At 36.5% G+C, this 19,148-nt stretch overlaps 1 protein-coding gene across 5 annotated transcripts in view; it reads right to left on the minus strand.

Annotated features, from left to right (window-relative positions):
• MTMR1 (myotubularin related protein 1) overlaps nucleotides 1–19,148 on the minus strand; it is a 39,385-nt gene that overhangs the window by 8,483 nt on the left and 11,754 nt on the right. For all 5 annotated transcript variants that reach the window (XM_052814117.1, XM_052814115.1, XM_052814116.1 and 2 more), the window contains 8 exons: nucleotides 18,673–18,756; nucleotides 17,897–18,046; nucleotides 16,952–17,140; nucleotides 16,279–16,464; nucleotides 12,968–13,174; nucleotides 12,070–12,162; nucleotides 6,967–7,080; nucleotides 5,427–5,603 (listed from right to left, as the gene is read on the minus strand). In XM_052814117.1, coding sequence (XP_052670077.1) covers nucleotides 5,427–5,603; nucleotides 6,967–7,080; nucleotides 12,070–12,162; nucleotides 12,968–13,174; nucleotides 16,279–16,464; nucleotides 16,952–17,140; nucleotides 17,897–18,046; nucleotides 18,673–18,756 — 1,200 coding nt within the window. The remainder of the gene's footprint in view (nucleotides 1–5,426; nucleotides 5,604–6,966; nucleotides 7,081–12,069; nucleotides 12,163–12,967; nucleotides 13,175–16,278; nucleotides 16,465–16,951; nucleotides 17,141–17,896; nucleotides 18,047–18,672; nucleotides 18,757–19,148) is intronic.

A 19,148-nucleotide genomic window follows, 5' to 3' on the forward strand; every position in this document is an offset into this window, starting at 1 on the left:
GGGAAGAAAGGCTGCAGAGGAAAATGGCTATTTTAAATTCATTGCTTGACTTAAGACTGTCGGTTTTTCAAAAACCTACTCTGTGCATTGGAAAGACAATATCTTTCACTTGAGCTTTTTGTTCCTCTTCACGAAGAGCTGAAACTCTGACAGACTTGCTTTTAAAACCTAGTTAACAGTATACTCATAGAAAAAGGCAATCTCAAATAATGAAAACAGCAGTGTTCAATAATAATCAATACTCCACACTTATTGTAGAGGTATGCTCCTGGGAAACGAAGCAAAACCCCCTGGCCTTCTGGAAAAGCAACAACTAGCAAACAGAAATTATGAATCCTACCATGTGGGAACTGGAACAGAGATTTTTGCAAACAACTGCATAGATTTCCAGACTCAGGAAACTCTACACGCTACAAGCTGATGCCATTGCTTGTTAAAACCTACAGCCCATTCAGATTTAGACATCTGATAGATTAGAGCAATGCTTTGAGTGCTTGCTCTTCCAAATATGCTAGAAACTCCCCAAAATGAAGACGATTTGTACAGTACTAGTTTCTCCCTTTCGGTGCATGTTCTGATGCTGTGCTCATTTCAGGATACCAATTTTTTTTTCTTAAATAACTACAGATTCTTTCAGCACACAGCATAAGCAGTTAGTCTGTATTTTATTCCGTATCAATTGAATGCTGAGAGTTTTATCTGCAGATATAAGTTACCTGCAGTAAATCAGACTCTGGAAATCTTGACTTAAGACACCCAGATAGAGAGAAACTATCAGGTACTGTAAGAAACTTGCCTTGTCTCACAAGAAACTCTGTGGTAAATGCAGGGATGAAATCTCCTTAGTTAGGACAACACTCAGCTATCTAACCCACAAGGTGATTCCTTCTCCTGACATCTCCTGCCTCATTCTTTCAAGCAAAAAGATGGACTCAAGACCATGAATTGCGGACCAGCAATGCCAAGCATTTCCAGAGCCATATGACGGCTTTGTCCTGCCACTAAATGGCATTAAATCAAATGTATGAACTCTGAAAATATTACAACCAAAGTCAACATGCTTAGAGAGGACAATGCTGGGCCACATGACTGAAGGCAGGTATAAATAATATGAACACCCCATGTGCCAGACAGCAAGTCACATCCTGCTATGTGCAGGATAAAGCATCTCAGTAACTATGTTTTCCATTTTATTCTCCACAATTGTTCCAGTGACACTTAGGATCTTACTTGTTCTTTTAAATATGCAATATTTTGTGTTTATTGACACTGAAGTTCAGCTGACATCTAATCACTCAACTGCTCAACCCATCAAATCCTTCTGCAATTCTATACACAGCATAAAAAAAAAGCAGCAGTCATCGTAACCTATGTATATGCTTTCCAGTCATTTCTGTATATACTGAACAAACAGCTATTTATTCCTACATTTTCCGTTCCTTTTTTTAAGCCAGCTGGTAACCTACAAACAGATTTTCCCTGGCTTTTCATGGAAGCTCCGAAGACTGGCTTTAGCAGATGATCCCATTCTAGTAGCTGAATTGAATTTCTAGGTTATAGATGGTGCTCAAGCCTTATATTCTGGGTGAAAGTCCACACACACACAAAGAAAAGAATGAATTTGAAAAACTTACAGGGATTCCTATTATATTATCTCTAGCACAGTAGCCAAATTTTCAGAACAGAGCTTGAAGAAAAATTAGCAGACATAGAAAAATTAAAACCCCCTCCCCCAATTAAAACAAAACAAGTTTAAGCCCCATACTCCAAGGGTTAAAATGTCATTTCCCAGAAGGCATAAAAAACCCTAAACATATCCTAATGGCCTATGCAAATTTTGTGACTAAAATACATTCTTTTCCTTGCTTCTCACATAGCAAGACACAGCTTGAATTGAAAGGACCAGAACTTTTACTCATGCTCTGCATGTATGAATTATAAGAGTATATTAGTTCAAAAATACTGCCCCTGCAGAAGTCATGTTCAGGAACATCATTTGCTGTGTTCTCCCCATCTTCCAGAGTTGCCCAAGCAGATAACTGACTGACATCTGGCTGCCAGAACTCTTTAAACCAGTGTAAAGAAGAGGTCTGAATGACTACATAGAAAAGGCAAGATAAATATATGATATCAACAGAAAAAAATTCAAAAGCATTATACTATCTTATCTATTTCAGACTAGTAGGGTCATCTCTAAGTCCAGTAGCAGGTACCCACAGAGCACACACATCTGTATTAAAGAACGAAAGAGCTTATCTTCCACATGTCACGTACAAATACACATTTCTCCAACCCAAGGAAAGGGCAAGTCTGAAAAAAAAATCTTCTCAGTCAATGAACTTAAATAAGATAGGACTAGAATCTATCTAATTTTCTTGGGACAAGAAGTCAATAATGATGTAACACCTCCAAACTGAAACCAAGGAACATTTTATTTCACTTAAGAATTAGAATGACCTTGTTGAAGCGCAGTTTAGCAAAAAGGGAATCTACAAGAGATGTCCACATTTAACCTAGAATTTTCTACAGCGTTCACTTCTCAGACACTTGAGCTTTGAACCCTAAGGAAGGAGGCTGTGTGTCACCTATTTGCACAGATCTATTGCAATACAGCTGTAATCCTAAAATGGGGCTCTTGATGCAAACAAACACCATCAAAACCACCAATTCAGCCTTCCACAAAACTTAGACAGAACTGAAAACATATCATTACAAGCAATCTTTTCTTTACAGAACATAAGAATAACGCTAAACTCTGTATGACCTAGTGCAATGAGGAATATGCTCAGACCTCATTGTACTGTTAAAGGTCTGATGAGACACAGATATTCAAAGACAAGAGTAAGAACAATGCAAAAATAAATGGTTATATCCAGTTAGCATTCAGTAATTTTCAAATTAAAAAAATTAAGGGTGATGTACGCTCATTTCCAATAGAAAAGTCAGTGAAGTGCAATGATTAACTTCTCTCAGTCCATTTAAAAATTCAAGCCTCACTCACTAATCAAGCTGAACTTAGAAAACCTAAAATACTGCCTCAAACCAAAACCTGCCCTTCTGCTCTTGCAAGTTTCCTCTCCCATAATATAAAGTTGGTTGAAAATGGGTATCAAACATCCATTTTGATTATAGTAAAGGGACTATTATTCATCTTCCCTTAAATTCACCTATTAGGCATTTCTCCTTTTTGGTGAGCTCCTAGAAAACAATAAACATTTTCTAGTTTCCTGAAGATGTTTTTGCAGTTGACAGATAAAACAGCATGTGAGGTTGACTTGAACTGCTCTTCATCAGAGCGCTCTTCATTCACGTTAAATATTTCATTTTCTCTTATTCCAGTTGAAAACCAAAAGAACCACATTAAAAGGTATTCAACAAAATCACCTTTTATCAGTAGGCAGAGATGCCCATTGGTTTAATAAATCCACTGATTAAGAAATTTCTTCACTGAAGATAAGTGAAGACCTGCTGGGCGTCACAATGGTCATTATCTTTTTTTCTGTCACTGAATGGGTCTGAATGTGAATCGGCTAACAGGGTGTGAAACTAGACAATGCAAATACAGAAGAAAGCAAACTTAGCATATTGTGATTACAAAGACTGTTTATTTACTTGTTTGCATGAGTTTGCACTTCCATTATCAGACTGGAGAACGCAATTCTGCAACAAAAATTGTAATTTCTGCAGCAAATTTATCCAAGTAGATGTGAAATACTTCCACATTTGTCACAAATATCACAGAAATTCAGGCCAGAGACAAGAGGAAAGGCATGACGTATCTTCACAAAACAAAGCTAATGTGGTAGAACTAAAAAGTCGAAACAGTTGTATTAGTTCTTCAAGAAAAGAAGGTGATAGTAAAGGTAAGGCAGTTACCAGGATCATCAAATTTTGTTACCTTCAGCCTGCTGATTTGAGGGACCTGTTCTCAAAGACAAATGAAGATCAACGATTTACACATGCTAGAGTGCCTGCAGAATGCTCTCCACAAGAAGTGGGCAGAGCACTCTCCAGCAGAGAGGCAGTGAGCAGAGCTTGCCACTAAGTATATGATAGTTCTGATATCTTCTCATTATGTCATCTCTTCCCCACCCTCATCTCTTTTGGACCGGGACTAGCTTTCATGTGTGTTTACAAAGCCTGATTGCTTTCGGGGCCTGTAGATCTCAGCTAAATACAAATAATAAACTGACACTGCTGCAGGTCATTATACTAAAACGTGCATAAACCACGCAAATGTTTTTCAGCAAATAGGCTAAGGGAAAGATGATACTTTGATAAAAAGCATTTGAAAATTTTACTTTAAAACCATAAAGATTAAAATAAACCATCTTTCAAGTTTTAACACATGCTAACAGGTACCTAACAGCCATAGGACTACATCAACCGCAAGAGAACACGTGAGGGAAACAAAGCAGCTCAGAGGAAACATCTCAGTGAGAAAGCAAGCAATCCAGACTTTTCCAGGACCTTAAAAGGTCTTTCTCAGATGCCTGGACTTCTACCAGTGTATTGTCCTTGAAACTTACCTTGGAACACCACCTTTTACAACAGCCTCTGACTTGTGGGTGTCTTAATGAATTTGAAACTCACATCTCATTCTAACTGCTAGAAGATGAAAGCAGCTTTCGAGCAGTCACTTAATACAGGTAATTTATCATAATATGCTTGGGAGTACCTTGGAATGTTACCTTAATAAAGAGATGGTGTAGCACCCTCAGATATATTACGGTTGTGACGCAAACTGAATGTTCTTTCTTCAGACTTCTAAGCATGAGAGCATATGGAGTATTTGTCTGACGAGATTTAGAGATTTATCTGAATAGCAGACATTACTTATAAGAACAAATACTGGATGAATCAAGGAGCATGTATAGGGAGTGTTTAATCTTTAGCATGCCAGTTTGAGACCAGAAAGGTCAATTGAAAACAAACATCTATGTGATGCTAAGTTTAGAGAGCCTACAAAATGAGTCAGTACATAGTCCAATTCTTTCAGAAACTGCTGCTATATTTTATATCATTGTTGGTAAAGGGCAAAATATGATTAAAACCAAAGGTACACTAAACTCTACATGAAGGTTAAGGCAATAAAAGTATTAAAAAGTGTTACAAAGTATTGTAGAAGTGTTATAAAAGTAATCTTCTGACAACAAAGCCTGTTAATCTGTTCCCTTCACAAGCCAATAAAGTGATACTGTAACTGCCTATGCTACTGGTGACTTCAATGAAAACATCCTTTTACCAAGTTTGAACACATCCTGCATCTTCTTCAATAACACCACCTTTTTCCCTATCAGCTGAAATATGTGCAACAGATGAGCAATTTTGAAATTAAATGCTGCATTCAACACTATGAAAAATTACAATTTTTTTTAATCTCCGTGTTCTTCACTAAAACATAGAAGTCATGTGAAAGCTCATACCTGAGGCCGCATCCTTGGGTTCCATCTGACGTAGTAGTTCACCCATAGTTCCAAATGGTTCAGACTGGCAACAGGATACAGGACATGGTTTTCATAGTTTACGTAGAAAGGATTTGTGAACTCATCTATCTGGCTGTTTATATACGACCACAGCGATATGGTCTTTGTGCTTACCTCCTGATTGAAAAAAAAAAAAAAATTATATGGACTGCAAAACCTTAAAATATGAGGTGAATATCTACATATCAGTAATTCTCTCTGTGAAATTTACCCTATCTACCAGAAAACTGCAAGCACTCTGAGAACACTTCCAGTAGCTCATCATTAAACAGCCTTAAAACTTTAGCAAAACATTTGAACACTTACTCTGGTCTAAGGCTAACCTAGAAAGGAGATTCAGGCATATTATTTTCAGAGATACTAAGGTCAAGTTGAGCAAAAGCAAGCTGTATTGCTCGTAATGTACAGCAATTTTTACAGCTACTTAAATATATGGTTGCACACTGACCAACTAAAGAAAAGATAAAATTAAATTAGCTTTGACAAGAAAATCAGTGTAGAGATATGTAGTTTGGAAGATCCAAAACAGCATCTGTGAAAAATAATTATACAGTTCTCCCACTCATGCTATTTACTCCTATCCGTTGGATATTATGCTTTAACATGCCTATTTTATCTTTATTTGCACTTCTGAAAGTTGTATTATACTAAATGTAATCAGCATAATCATGGTTAGATCAAAGATTGGAAATCTGAACTTACATCAGATTCATCTTCCAATTTTACACTCCTTCAGTGTTGTAAAGCATGTGTTTCTACTACCACTGTGTCTTAAATTGCATTTCTTTATTGAGAATTGCATCTGACTATCCATTTATGAAAGCAAGCTGTCTGGAAACCCTGCATTTGCTGAGAACATGTTATTCAGCTCCATCTTGTGGTATTTACATGCAACTTTTTCCCTACAGAAGCAGTAGAGACAAACCAAAAAAATAGCAAGGCTAAATATGGCAAGGAATTGTTACTTGCTTTAAAAAATATGAAGTATTAAAAACAACAAAGCCAAAAGTAAGCAAAAGTGTACTTGGAATATTAACAAACTTGGGGGTTTTTTTTCCCAAACTCAAGTATTTCATTGAGTCCTAACTTCATTCATCTAGGTATTTTAAATTTCCATAGTCTTCTACCATAAGTTCCATCTAATATGTCCTGAAGTGACCTGCAAAGTCATCCATAGGAGTTCTTTTGGAAATAGTGAAAGAAATGCTAATATAATTTGATAATGATTATTTAAAATTGTGTATGTTGTCTAGAAATATCTGAAAGAGGACTTCCTAAAAGCCTCAAACCCCTGAACAGGTAATAACTAAAGAAAAGTAAGTGCCACCTCATTTATTAGCAGGGCATTCAGTATACATTTCTCATACCGTGAAATTTCATTTCCACATTGTCTTTTAAGACTGTGACAAATGTATCCAAAAACACAGCTCTGATGTTCCTAGGTCTTATATTCTAAGCATGTATTACACTAAACACTTACCTCTTTTAATTTCTCTTTTTCACAGTTGCACAAGAAAGTCCCAAAGAGACAACTGTAAAGGTGATCCAGAATGGTGATCAAAAATAACTCGTTGAATTCAAAGGCTGCAGGAAACTGAAATAAAAAAATGGTAAAATTACTTTAAACTTTGTTTTAAGCAGTGTAGAAAGGAAGAAACCCAGACGTAAGAAATAACCAAAAGATTGGGATACGATTTTTTTTTCTTATTTAGTGATTATTTTCAGGAAAACTCAGCAATTTCAGTAACTCCCATTGCAATAATACATTTCACCTACATACTTCTTTATAAATACTCCTCCGAGACAAACCTCACATTCATTGTGCAAGTATACTAGAATACAAACATAGAAACATTAGCTAACGTGAAACTGGTGACACAAAGCAATCCATTTTAAGGAGCTGTAACAGTGTTCTGTTCTAACCCACCCCAAACTGTCTTCAACGTATGCTTTATTTCTTTTGTTACAGGTCAATAAATCATTGGGGGGGGGGGGGGGGGGGGGGAGAAAAAAGATGATGATGATATTTAAGAGTTTTATTTCCTATTCTAACATGCAATGAATTGGATAATAAAGACTACTGCACGTACAATGTGCTTAACATACATTTATAATGTTTCTTTCACTTTCTACCCAAGTTGAGTTTACCATCAGCTATGTACAATAAGCCTCTAATCGCTCTTCTTTTATACTGGAAAGTAAATCCTGTACATCTGAAATGAAAGAACTGTCATTCCACTGAGCACCACTAGGTATTTTATTCACAAGCAGAGGTTACCTGACACATTCTAGGAAAAAGAGTTAGAAATTTGAAACCACTCAAAATGTTTAAGATATATCTTAATCTGTAGTGCTCTAAAAATCATAAAGAAGGAAATTAATGCAAACTGCATGGGCTGCTACCTATTCAGATGGAAAAGGTCCTTCTTCGATCAAATTTTATGATAGGACTACATACGGGAACTGCTTGATGTGTCAAAATAACTTTGCATTCAGTATGACAAGGGTCTCAAACACAGATACGGAATGATAAACGTGTAGGAAAAAAAAATTTAGAACACTAAAGGAAAATTTTAGAAGTAGCATTTCTCTCGTTACCATCAAAGAGAATGTTATAAGAGACTAATTTTCAGGACAAATGAAACAAATTTTGTTCATTTCTACTAAAAGAGTAAATCTTTACAGAAGCCTAAAATGCAAAGTTATAGATTCATAAGGATGAATTTCCTGCTATATGGAGAAATCTCAAGTCAATATTCAGATCCGAAGAAAGCAGCAGACTGGTTTCTGTTATGTGCCACTGAAGAATACTGAACACCTTGGCATGAGCGACTCAAGAGCTACTTTAAAGGAAAAAAAAAAAGACGACAAGTATAGCTAGGAGGAAAAATGCAGCAATTGGGACTGCAGATGAGCTAGCTCATCCAGAAACCCCTCTTCAGTGTCATCTGTGATTTATGAAGGGCAAATGTTTATTCACGTTGAAAGTAAAGAGTTGAATAACACACAATGGGTGTGCTTGTATTAAACCCAGAAAGATCCAAGTTTAAAGCAAAGTTCTTTTAAAAGAAGATTGATTTAAGTCAAACATTGCAAAAACATTCTCTTTCCAAGACTTCTCAAGCTAAGATATATCAACTTTCAACTGAAAATTTTGAGTAAGGAAATTATCAATATCATGGCTCACAATATGAATGGGAGCCTTCCTTCTTCTGATTCTGCTACAGATTACGCACTGTTCAACAGCACGGCGTGCTCACACTGGGGCTTCTCTCTCAAATCACTGGTTTGTTTTCAGTTACCTAGCCATTTGTTTTCATGAAATATATAGGAACTCAAGATGATCAAGTTCTCTTTTTCAGTCATGTTCAAAAGTTATCACTTCCAGCACTTCCTTCTCTCTAGGAAATCATGCCAAAACTCAGTTACAATACAGTGATGTTAACAACACAGCTATGATTTTAAAACAGTATGAACGGAACTCGATAAACAGGTGTGCTGAACCTAGTCAGGAGAAAATTCAGTGGGTCTCAGATCTTGATCTCCTGCCTCCAGCCCAAAGCAGCAATCAGATACAGGGAGCAAAAATAATTTGCAAAGGATCAAAATTGTATTTGGAAATAACTTTGAAGACAAAGCCTCTCCTAAAGGGACTCTCTTTAACTGAAAGCACTTAATGAGCCTTGTCACATTAGAGTTCTGTGTTGTGACGGGTCCATACTAATCAGATGAATGCCGACATGGCCGCTATTCCAATCCAGTGAAGCATATTCAAAATTCCATACATCAGTGGTTGCACTCCAACTAATTTATTAATAAGTGATAGCACTTTATTGAAACCCTGTCTTTGGATACAAGAGTTGTACTGTTGGAGCTGATGTATCAAGACTGTAAAGCTTCTATTACTGCTGCTGAAAAATCGCTGACCTAAAAATGCTTTCCTCTGTAGTTCCAAGCCCATTAGCGTCTGTTTGAAGATTCAGGTGGAAAAATTCCCCAAATGAAAATTTACTTCTTGTCAAATCCACTAATTGTGAGAGAACACATGGGTCATTAAAATCTCGCACTTGATGCTACTGGAGTTGTTGGGGGGTTTTGTAAAGGAGGTATTTAAAAGAAGAATTCTCTTGTTTAAAAGCCTGATGATGCCAAGTGGCATCTGATTCAGAGACACGCTAAATAAACTTGCTTTTTAATCAATGAACTCGTTCTGTACTACAGTAACATTTAAAGTTGAAACACTTTGCAGAATAGTTCTTATGATTGTGGAACTGGACTGAATGAGTTTAACTGAACACTAGATATCATAACAGAGTACACTACTCAAACTAGTGAAAAACGCATCTCTGGCAACAGATGACAACCGGTAACAAATAGGATGCAACTTTCTACCAGCTTTAAACATACCTTCCTCCTATCCAGGTACTGTGCATGAAAGGTAGAAAGCTACTATTTGAGCTGCAATGCTACATGCAAATCTTAGTTTTGTTTCATTTTTAACAGGGCATCAGTATTTCATCAGATCACATGTGGCCTTTCCAATTTGACATCTGCTATTCAAAATCACCAGAATTTACTAACAGAGGACGGAAATTACTTCACCGTATGTTTTTTATTAAAATCTGATATCAATGTACTTCTCTCAAGTTCTCTATTACTGTATTTGTGTGTCATGAAGACCATAAAAAACAAGGGAAAATATAAGGCTGTCAACGATTAAGTTTCATTGTCTGAAGCTATCTGGAAATCTGTATCTTAGTGGGAAGTTAGAGATTCTCTCACTGTATTAAGTCGACTGTTTTAAGAATGTAATTCTCAGAACCCAAAAGAGAAAATTTGCTGGCTTTCAGCCCATGCCCAAACCCAAGCCCTGACACCCTCCTGCAGTCATTAACACTTATTTGAGCTTTGGAACATTTCACATATGTTTACCATGGATTCTAAAGCACGAAATTAGCACTGTTTTATGAGCAAGTGATCTATACAATGATAAAATAGAACCCTGGTTTTCATACGTCCATGTCAAGGTAATCACAATCTTCAAATCTATTCTCTAGGTGTTGAAGTCAACTAAAAAATAAAAATAAGTAGGCAAGAACTCTCCAAGAACGACATTTTCAATTTTTTTTCCTGCTATAACATTAATGATTTTTCAATGCCACTGCTGCTCATGAATTTCAGAACAGTTTCTGGACCCAGGTTTTGAACAGATGTGGTACTGGCAAAATGCTTCACAGATTCCCCCTACCACCACCCATCCCTTTTTTTTTTTTTTTTTTTTAAACTAGAGGGAACTAAACTGTTTATAGCAAGAAATAGGAGGCAGCAAGGGAGATCACAAAAATAGAAGAGGCTGCTCTCAATTAAGGATCTCCCCAGAGGACTTTTGTTCCTACCAGGTGTTTAGAACTGCTTCTCTTTGCTATTGTTACTAGCTTTCCTCTAAGAGAGGGACAGAATTTTTCATTTTTTTTTTCTCCAGCCATACTAAACAGCACATTAATGCTGAAATACAGATACACAGAGTCTTCAAGGGACTCTGGACGAGGGCCCAGTATTACAGCAGGGAACTTTCATAAAGCACCAAAGACGACTGTTTTGAATACAAGTTTGGAAACTATGATGTAAGTTTTTAAGAACCATGTTCAGAACAAGAAGACTAAGGTAAGAGATCTGGGAGTGCTAGCACCATATGGAACCACACTGTTACCCTTCTCTCTTCAAAGCAAATCACATACTATACAGACTTCAGTACAATAGCTTTTACCGTAACAGCACAGATCTATGTTAGGCTTCAAGGACAAAAAAAAAGGAAAAAGGAGTCAAGCACTTCTAATTTACTTGGAAATAAAGTCTTCATGTGGACAATCTATTTCAGTAACCCCATTAAAGAACAGTAATATAAAAGCTCAGAAAAATCTTAAGTTTATGCTCATGGAGATACAAATAAGGAAAATGAAGGCTAAAGCCATTCTATAATTTAACATATTCAGAAAAAAAAATTGAGAATTTTAATATTTTTATATCTTAAATATCACTAATTTCAAAGATGTCCCCTGATCCAGAGGTAAAAGTGTGTTGGAAGTAAGAAAACTTACCTGAGAATAGGCTTGTATGTTAGAAATGCTGTCCTATATGCATAATGATGCAACATTAACTGACATTTCACATTTGAGACATACATAGAAGAACTCTCTCCTCCCTTCAGTTCACAATCAGCCTGGATTTTTGCTGTTTCTTAAGGACAATATAAATCCATACGAACATTTATTCCACCAGTGAATATGCAATACAAATCATTTATCTCATCAATAACCCTCATTTAGGTAATCAGAGAATCCTTTGAAAGCCTATTTTAAACAAAAAGGAATCCTGGTATTTTGGTTGCAAGTCAATACTTCTACTCTAGCTCCTTGCACCTCACTGAGCAAAAAGTTTCCCTACGCGTGCATGGTGCAGCCACAGCACAACCAACTTCAGGAAAACATGCTACTGCTCTGCAAAGGAATGTGCTCTCCTACATGAATTACATTTCCAAGATAAAGACTAAGACCTCACAGAAATATACTCTTAAGCATCTTACCTGCTTTGTCATTTGCCAAACACAGTCAATGAACTGAAGGAAAATGGGAGATCTGTCTGCATCAGCATGATCATCATCTCCATGTCCTACTCGCTGAAAGTCAAAACAAACTTCATTTCAGTCTAGTGTATTTACAGTACCATCCCAACACTTTAAAATTGAGTGCCTCTTAAATAGGTTCCAAAGGTGAACAATACAAGCAGATCTTCCCTAATGCTAACCTGTATTTTTCAACTACTAAAAATGCACCCCAATATTCACTTATGGACATGCCTTTGCTGTTGAGCAGAGCTGGAAAGACACTTGGTCAACAAAGCTGTGCCTGTTGTTTGCCCATCTTTCATTGCATGGCCATTTATTTCTACCAGTTGGTCAAACTGGTAGGTATTTACAAAGGCTGTACTGAAACAATTATTCCATATCTACCTGCCATAACTACATGTCATTTCTCCTAAACCATCTTAGAGTCAGACCCCACAAAATGCCCTAATAGTTTATGTCCTAATTCCCCACTAGCCCATGTGTTAAATAAACACTTCAACCTTAAATCAGAGTAACGGTTCCAGCAATTTTACCTTCTAGACACCTTAATTGTTTTCTTTGTTTCTCCATTCATAAGATTGTTAAAGATGAAGCAATGTGTTACAATCCCTCTTCCTCATAAAAAAGCCATGTGATTTTTTTTAACCCTTATGTTCAAGCCACTTAATTCTTATTTACTTTATATTATACCTCACACACAGATTTCCTGTCAAAAATGAACAGGTCACAATTCTCTGACACACTCACACCATTAAAAGAAGGACACCAGAGATAATAACTAAAATGCAGCAGAGTACTGTGAGAAAACATGCTATTCAAAATAAAAGCCTTGAAGGTGACCATTGCAAATGCTTACCATTGCAAACCGGTGTCCAAAACTTATCCATTCCTTCTCTATAAGAACTTCAAATCCCTTGACAGTTCTGTAATAGCTGTCCAGCATAAGCATAGCTAGTGCAGTAAGCTGTGCAGTTCGATCCCAACCATCACTGCAATGTACAACTACAGATGTTTTACCAGATTCAATTTTATCTGCAATTCTTACTGCTCCGGCAAGAAGCATCTTAAATAAACAAAAATAAACAAACAAGCGTATTAAATACTAACCAAAACTCTATCAAAAGAAAAAGAGTTATAATTTTACACTCTTAAGGTTAATATATTTTCAATTTTCAGATTAATTACATAATCATCTGGACGACATTGCTTTGAATTAGAGATTCCCAAATGGTGGTATGCATACTCCTAGAGGTACAAAAACTGCATGCACTCTGTTGACCAGGAGAGAGTTCTTACCGGCTCTCCATTATTAGTAGCGCATAGCAAAAGAACCTGGGAATCCCTTCTCTAAATTAAATCTGAAATTCTGTGTCATGAGGAAAAGACACAAATACTGTAACCTATTCCGAAGGCTGAAGGTTCAATGTTTTCAAAGTTCATTTTCACAGTAATCAATCGCTCTTTCTTCCTCAGCTTTCAGTTCTCAATTACTAAGTTTACAGAAAGGGACAAACTATCTAGCTAATCTAAATCAAAACACAACCCAAACACACCCAGAAACCCCTGGCTGGGAGCCTGTGTTGATTTGCTGGTGCATGAAGTATACACTGTACTCAACTCATGAGCAGACCCTTAATAGTGTGGATTCAGAAGCATGCTGGAGAGCAAAAAGATGGAGATGCCACAGGACTGGTATCACCTGTATGAACTTCTTAATTCTTCTCCCCCACAAAAAAACCTCTCTTGTTCTCTTATGCCACTCCAGCTTTTTAAAAAACTTGAATAATCTCTCTCCTGTGAAGATTTGTCTCTGTCTTTGTAACATGACCTATCATGGCACTGAAAAATACACGAAAAAAAACAACCACTAGAATAGAACCACAGGAGAAATTCCTATTCTGCATTCCAACACCAGAAAATGGAATCTTGCAAAATACTTGCATTTTCCCCTTCCCAGACATGTAAAAACACCTTCTGGGAAGTAGGAAAGCCAGCAACCACTGCAGAAGCTGTGCACAAGACCAGTCTTCAAAGTTACTTCAATAACCATGCTTTAGAGGCAATTCTCATTGATCGTATCTTTTATGGTAAAACTAAAGGGTGCCAGGATGGAAATATCAGGAAACAATACAAAAGCGTCTATGGGAGAATGGAGCTTGTGGTCTGAACTAGTTAATTGCCAATTTCTTAAGTTACAAAGCTCTACTTTGTAAATATTAAATATTAAAACAGTTCGGTCTTCAATAAAAGCAGAAAACTTATCTATATAACATACAGGTATGCAATAGCTTGCTCTAAATTGTCCTAAAGAGAACACAGATGCCTCTGAAGGAGTATAGCTGAAAATAAAAAGCCAGAACAGATACAGGCAATAAGCAGAGAATAGGAGACAGAAAACAGAGTTACTATTAATTCAGTAAATATCTGTGGAGTAGGTGAAGCATTTTATTCTACTTTGGACAAAAGCCTTTAGAAAACAGCTTCCTCCACAAACTATTTTTTTTTTTTTATAGATGTTTCAAAACTTAGCAATCATCAGTATTTCAGTTAGGGCTCCTAATGAATAACTGGCTTTAGATTGGCTTAGAAAATGAGAACTGGTTTAGAAATAATTAATAGCACAAGTTCTATCCTGAAAGGCAGAAAATACCCTGGAGGGCATGAGGAAATATCCTGGGTGTACAAAAATCACTAAGTGACCCTACTCCTGTTGTTACTACTGTCTTCACACACACAGAACGTTAGTGGTGCCTCTCCAGACACTTCTGGATCATCTTCAAAGTGCTGTGGCTGCCCAGGGCTAGGAAGGTGAATTTCCAGTAAAGCATCACATTAAACTGGGACACAATCACACTGGTCTAAGCCCGGAAAAAACAGAAGATGCGTTAGAGTAAAGCTGTGGATTTGTTAATTGCTGTTACAAGCCAAATCAAATAGGTAGGAAGCCAAGCAATTCTTGGATAAAAGCAACAGGAGATACTATCAACATTGTTAACACAGTAATGGCAGCTTTTAAGAAATCAGGCTGCAGCTTGTGCTGTTAATACCGTAACGTGAAGTATCATGTAAGGGACAGGTTCATGAAGAATATTACATGTGTGTCAACTCTATAAAATAATTTAAATGAAATTTCACATTGCTGTGCTATTGTCATCTGTGCAACAGTGATATCAAGGTCCGCTTCTGACATGGAAGTCAACGTCAATGAAAGGTGACCACTGGCTCAAACAACGCCACTTTTAAAAATAGACTATTGTATTTAATGCCAGGCTGATAAGAAAAGGTTTCCAGATACTCAGATTCCCAACGCTGTTTGACATAGTCCAACTTCAAGAGAACAAGAAAATTAAACTATTCCCAAAAGATCATTAAATTTGTTTAATTCTTAATTTAAGCATTTGCTCCCTCTACCGGTTCTCCTGCAGCAGTTAGCAAGCACTAGTTAACAGAAAAGTAAAACTAATGAACAATCCCAAACACGTTTTGCATGAGTGACATTTGAGCCAGTTGCTAATAAACCAAATTCCACTCCATCCATATTCATCATAAACAGGGGAGTGAATGTGGTAATGAAATAATCTATTCTAAAAGCATTTCAGAGGTTAGTGAAACAGACTGTAAAACTGAGTATGGTAGTGATTTATTTTAATATTATGTTAAATAATAGAGCAGATTATGACCCAGTAGAGCACTGACTATAAACAGCCCGTGAAAACGTAGGTGTCTGACACATGAACACTAACATTGCATTGAAGGAGGGAAGGATGAGAAAGACTGCAGAATTTACAGTCAAGTCCTTTTGGCAGTTGTTCAAATATAATCTGAAGTTCCCAGGGCATTCTTCCAAAAAGCAGGGATAACCCTGGACTGCTCACAAACATTCCCTCTCAAGAAAATAAAACATTGTCCAACACTAAATATGATACTGTGCTATCAGGAATTAACTCATTACCTACCAATACATAAAACAGGAACTACAAAGTTATTATGGAATGCTTAAAATGCTATGTTCTAAGTGACCATTCAAAAATTAAGCTTTTTTACAAGATTATCCTGATCAAAGCAACGCGCTTAAATCTAGTCATTATTTTAGTAATATTTTCAGAAATGCAATTTAAAAACATGGTTTAAAAAAACAATTGATTTTTCACATCAAAAGTATTTTACCCTTATATATTCCAGCCAATGCGTGGAGTCCACATTTGATAACCACCGAGTCTCATCAATAGTAGGATAAACTATTTCTTTAAGTTTACGCAGGGATTCTCTCATTACGTGTATATTATGAATTTCCAGAAATACCAGCTCTGCATTTGGGTAGGCACTTTCACTTTCATACCCTCCACCTTTTGCCTGTCATTCAAAAAGTAAAAACAGATGAAAAAAAGAACATGTACAGGACTTCAGTATAAGGTTGAGTTATTTTGGTCAGGGTTCAGGATTTTCTGAGAGAAAGGATTATTTTAGCACTAATAAAAATGTATTTTTGGCTTTTGTTTTTCTAAGAAGCACTAGGGTATTTTTTTTAGGTGAAAGAAATTCTAAGTGTAATAGGCTACATTTGATAATACATCCATATACCTTCCCCTTTTTACTACTGAAACCTTTGGTCTTCTGTGGGCTTTACTGCGTGATTTCTCAGCTACATCTTCATGCTGCCTTCAATTCCTGCCAGCCTTTCCAAAATGCTACAAGCAATTTATGTTCATTCTCATGCCCTCTTTAGAGACCCTTTTTTATCACTTTTTGACATCAAGTTCTCCTCATCCTCATCTCTTACTCAACCTTCAGCCTTGTAATGAAGATAGAACTATTAATGCCAGTTATGATACCAGCCTACCTTGTTTGTATCTGCAACACTATTCTGTCTGGCATCAAAGATGATAAGTTTATGTGACTGAGCATTGGCATCCATTATTGTCTGCAAATATTTTTCATCTTCTTTGCAACGCTTATCATTTGGGCCTACAGATGGCTGACTGCATCGTGTTATCGTTGCTTGGCTCTCAGGATGAATCCAGGATAACACCTGGAATAAAAGAAAATTATTTTAGTTTACTACACTAGTATTAAAGCAGCAGGCCAGAGTGCAATTAGACAATCACACTGCCTACATAGCATTATTTCCTGGCAAATCAGCAAATGCAAATTTAAGGACGAGCTGATGCAAAACCATATTGACAGCACACTAGCACTGCTCATCCCAAATCTGAGCTTGAAATACAAACTGATTCTAAACACCTTAGCTTTTATTTCTAATAAAAACTAAGGCTGGTACTGCATCTTACTAATTACAAAAAAAAAGAACAATGGAGGAAGAAAAACTGCTTCCATGTGGAAGTCTATGGACCTGTATACTACCCTGCTAAGCAGATCTATAGCACGAAAACTGTCACGACCTAACATATTTAAAGGGGTTCTTATGCTACCTGCAAAACTTGTCTATTCTCAAGAAAACTGCTAAGGCTGTAGCACATTCCACACCAAATCAGAACACAAGCTAATATGTGAATTAGCATCAGATACCATTATGGCTTAGAAGTGTTAACTTCAAAGAAAATTTTATTACATGGCACACTAACCAAGCAATTAAGACTCACAGTTGAATTGCTCTCTTCAGTTCTAAACCCATCAAGCCTAATTCTTCTTTCTTTGCCCCCCACCCCTTTCAGGAAGGAAGCCAGCCCACTGTTATTTAAAAAAAAAAGCCTAAAAGAACTCTGATAATTTCTTATAAGCTACAATTTGTAGAGCACTTATATCTCCTTGTAAAAGTTTCACTTACTGGAACTCTGCCTTTTGCTCTAAATGCTGCCACTTTTGAGAGGTCATCATCCTTCACGCTGGTTGGCACAACAAGAACAGCAGGATATGTATCACAAAGCTCATAGCTGCTGTTAATTTTGGATATTTTCCAACTCTCATTGGGCAAGCCCTGTATGAAAGCAAAATATTACATATCTTAGTTTGGAGCGTTGAAAATTTTTATATGCTACTTACTTTTTAAAAAAAAAAGTGTGCCCACATATTTAAATAAGCTATAAACTTTAGGTCTTCATATCGAACCATAAACCAAAACACTGAAAGTCTTTTCTATTTATTTTCTTTAAAACTGATATATAAAATAAACATTTGAATAGGCTGCACACTCAGGTAAAAAGTGATCATACAGTAAAATAAAAATACTTTTGCAACTAGAAAACTGTAGATTTACAACAACAAACTACAGTTACTCTTCTGTTTAACGCTGCTTATTCAAAACCAAATTTTTATAAAGCCTGTATTTTCTAGAAACAGCACTTGGAAAATGTGGATTTAAGAATGCATGTTAAGATAGAACAGTTTGCTCAAGTACTCAGCACCTGTTATCTCCATCAACTTTAGCCAGTGCTCAACACTCTCAAAGTCAGGCCACTTGCATTTTATTATCTAAACATGAGATCTAGACAGTCTCTGTATGTAGCTAGAGCTGAAAATTTCTAGTTTTAATATTTTTTTCTTCTTTAAATGGCTCGGGGGGGTGGAGAAAAAAATAATACACCAAGTGCTTAGGTAACTTACCTGCCTCTTATATTCTGCCATTGGATCATACACTTTCCAGCCATTAACAGCAAACTTTTCTTTATAGCTGAATGCAAAAAGAGGCTAAAGACAACAAAGCAAAGGCATAAATTACTGTCTAATGGGCTGTATGCACAATAAGCTCCAAAACAGTGAACCTTCTAGTATTTCAAATGTAACACTTCTAAAACTCTTTAACAGCAGACATAAAACGTTCAGTCAAGACTGGACAACACTGTGCTAGAAAGAAAATGAAAGACAGTTTCCTCCTTCAAGTACATGCTATATAATTAACAAAATCAAGATAGGAAACAGTTAGAGACAGTTGAAGTTACTTGCCTGTGATCATACAACACATCAATGGCAAAGCCAGGATGACGAAATTGGTCTCCTACCCCCCAACCAGCTCCTTACCCATACAAGCAAATGAAATAGCATTCTGCAGCTAACTAATAAGACTAATTGTACCTATTTGT

Source organism: Harpia harpyja, chromosome 18 (assembly GCF_026419915.1).
Source record: "Harpia harpyja isolate bHarHar1 chromosome 18, bHarHar1 primary haplotype, whole genome shotgun sequence".
Lineage (NCBI taxonomy): Eukaryota > Metazoa > Chordata > Aves > Accipitriformes > Accipitridae > Harpia > Harpia harpyja.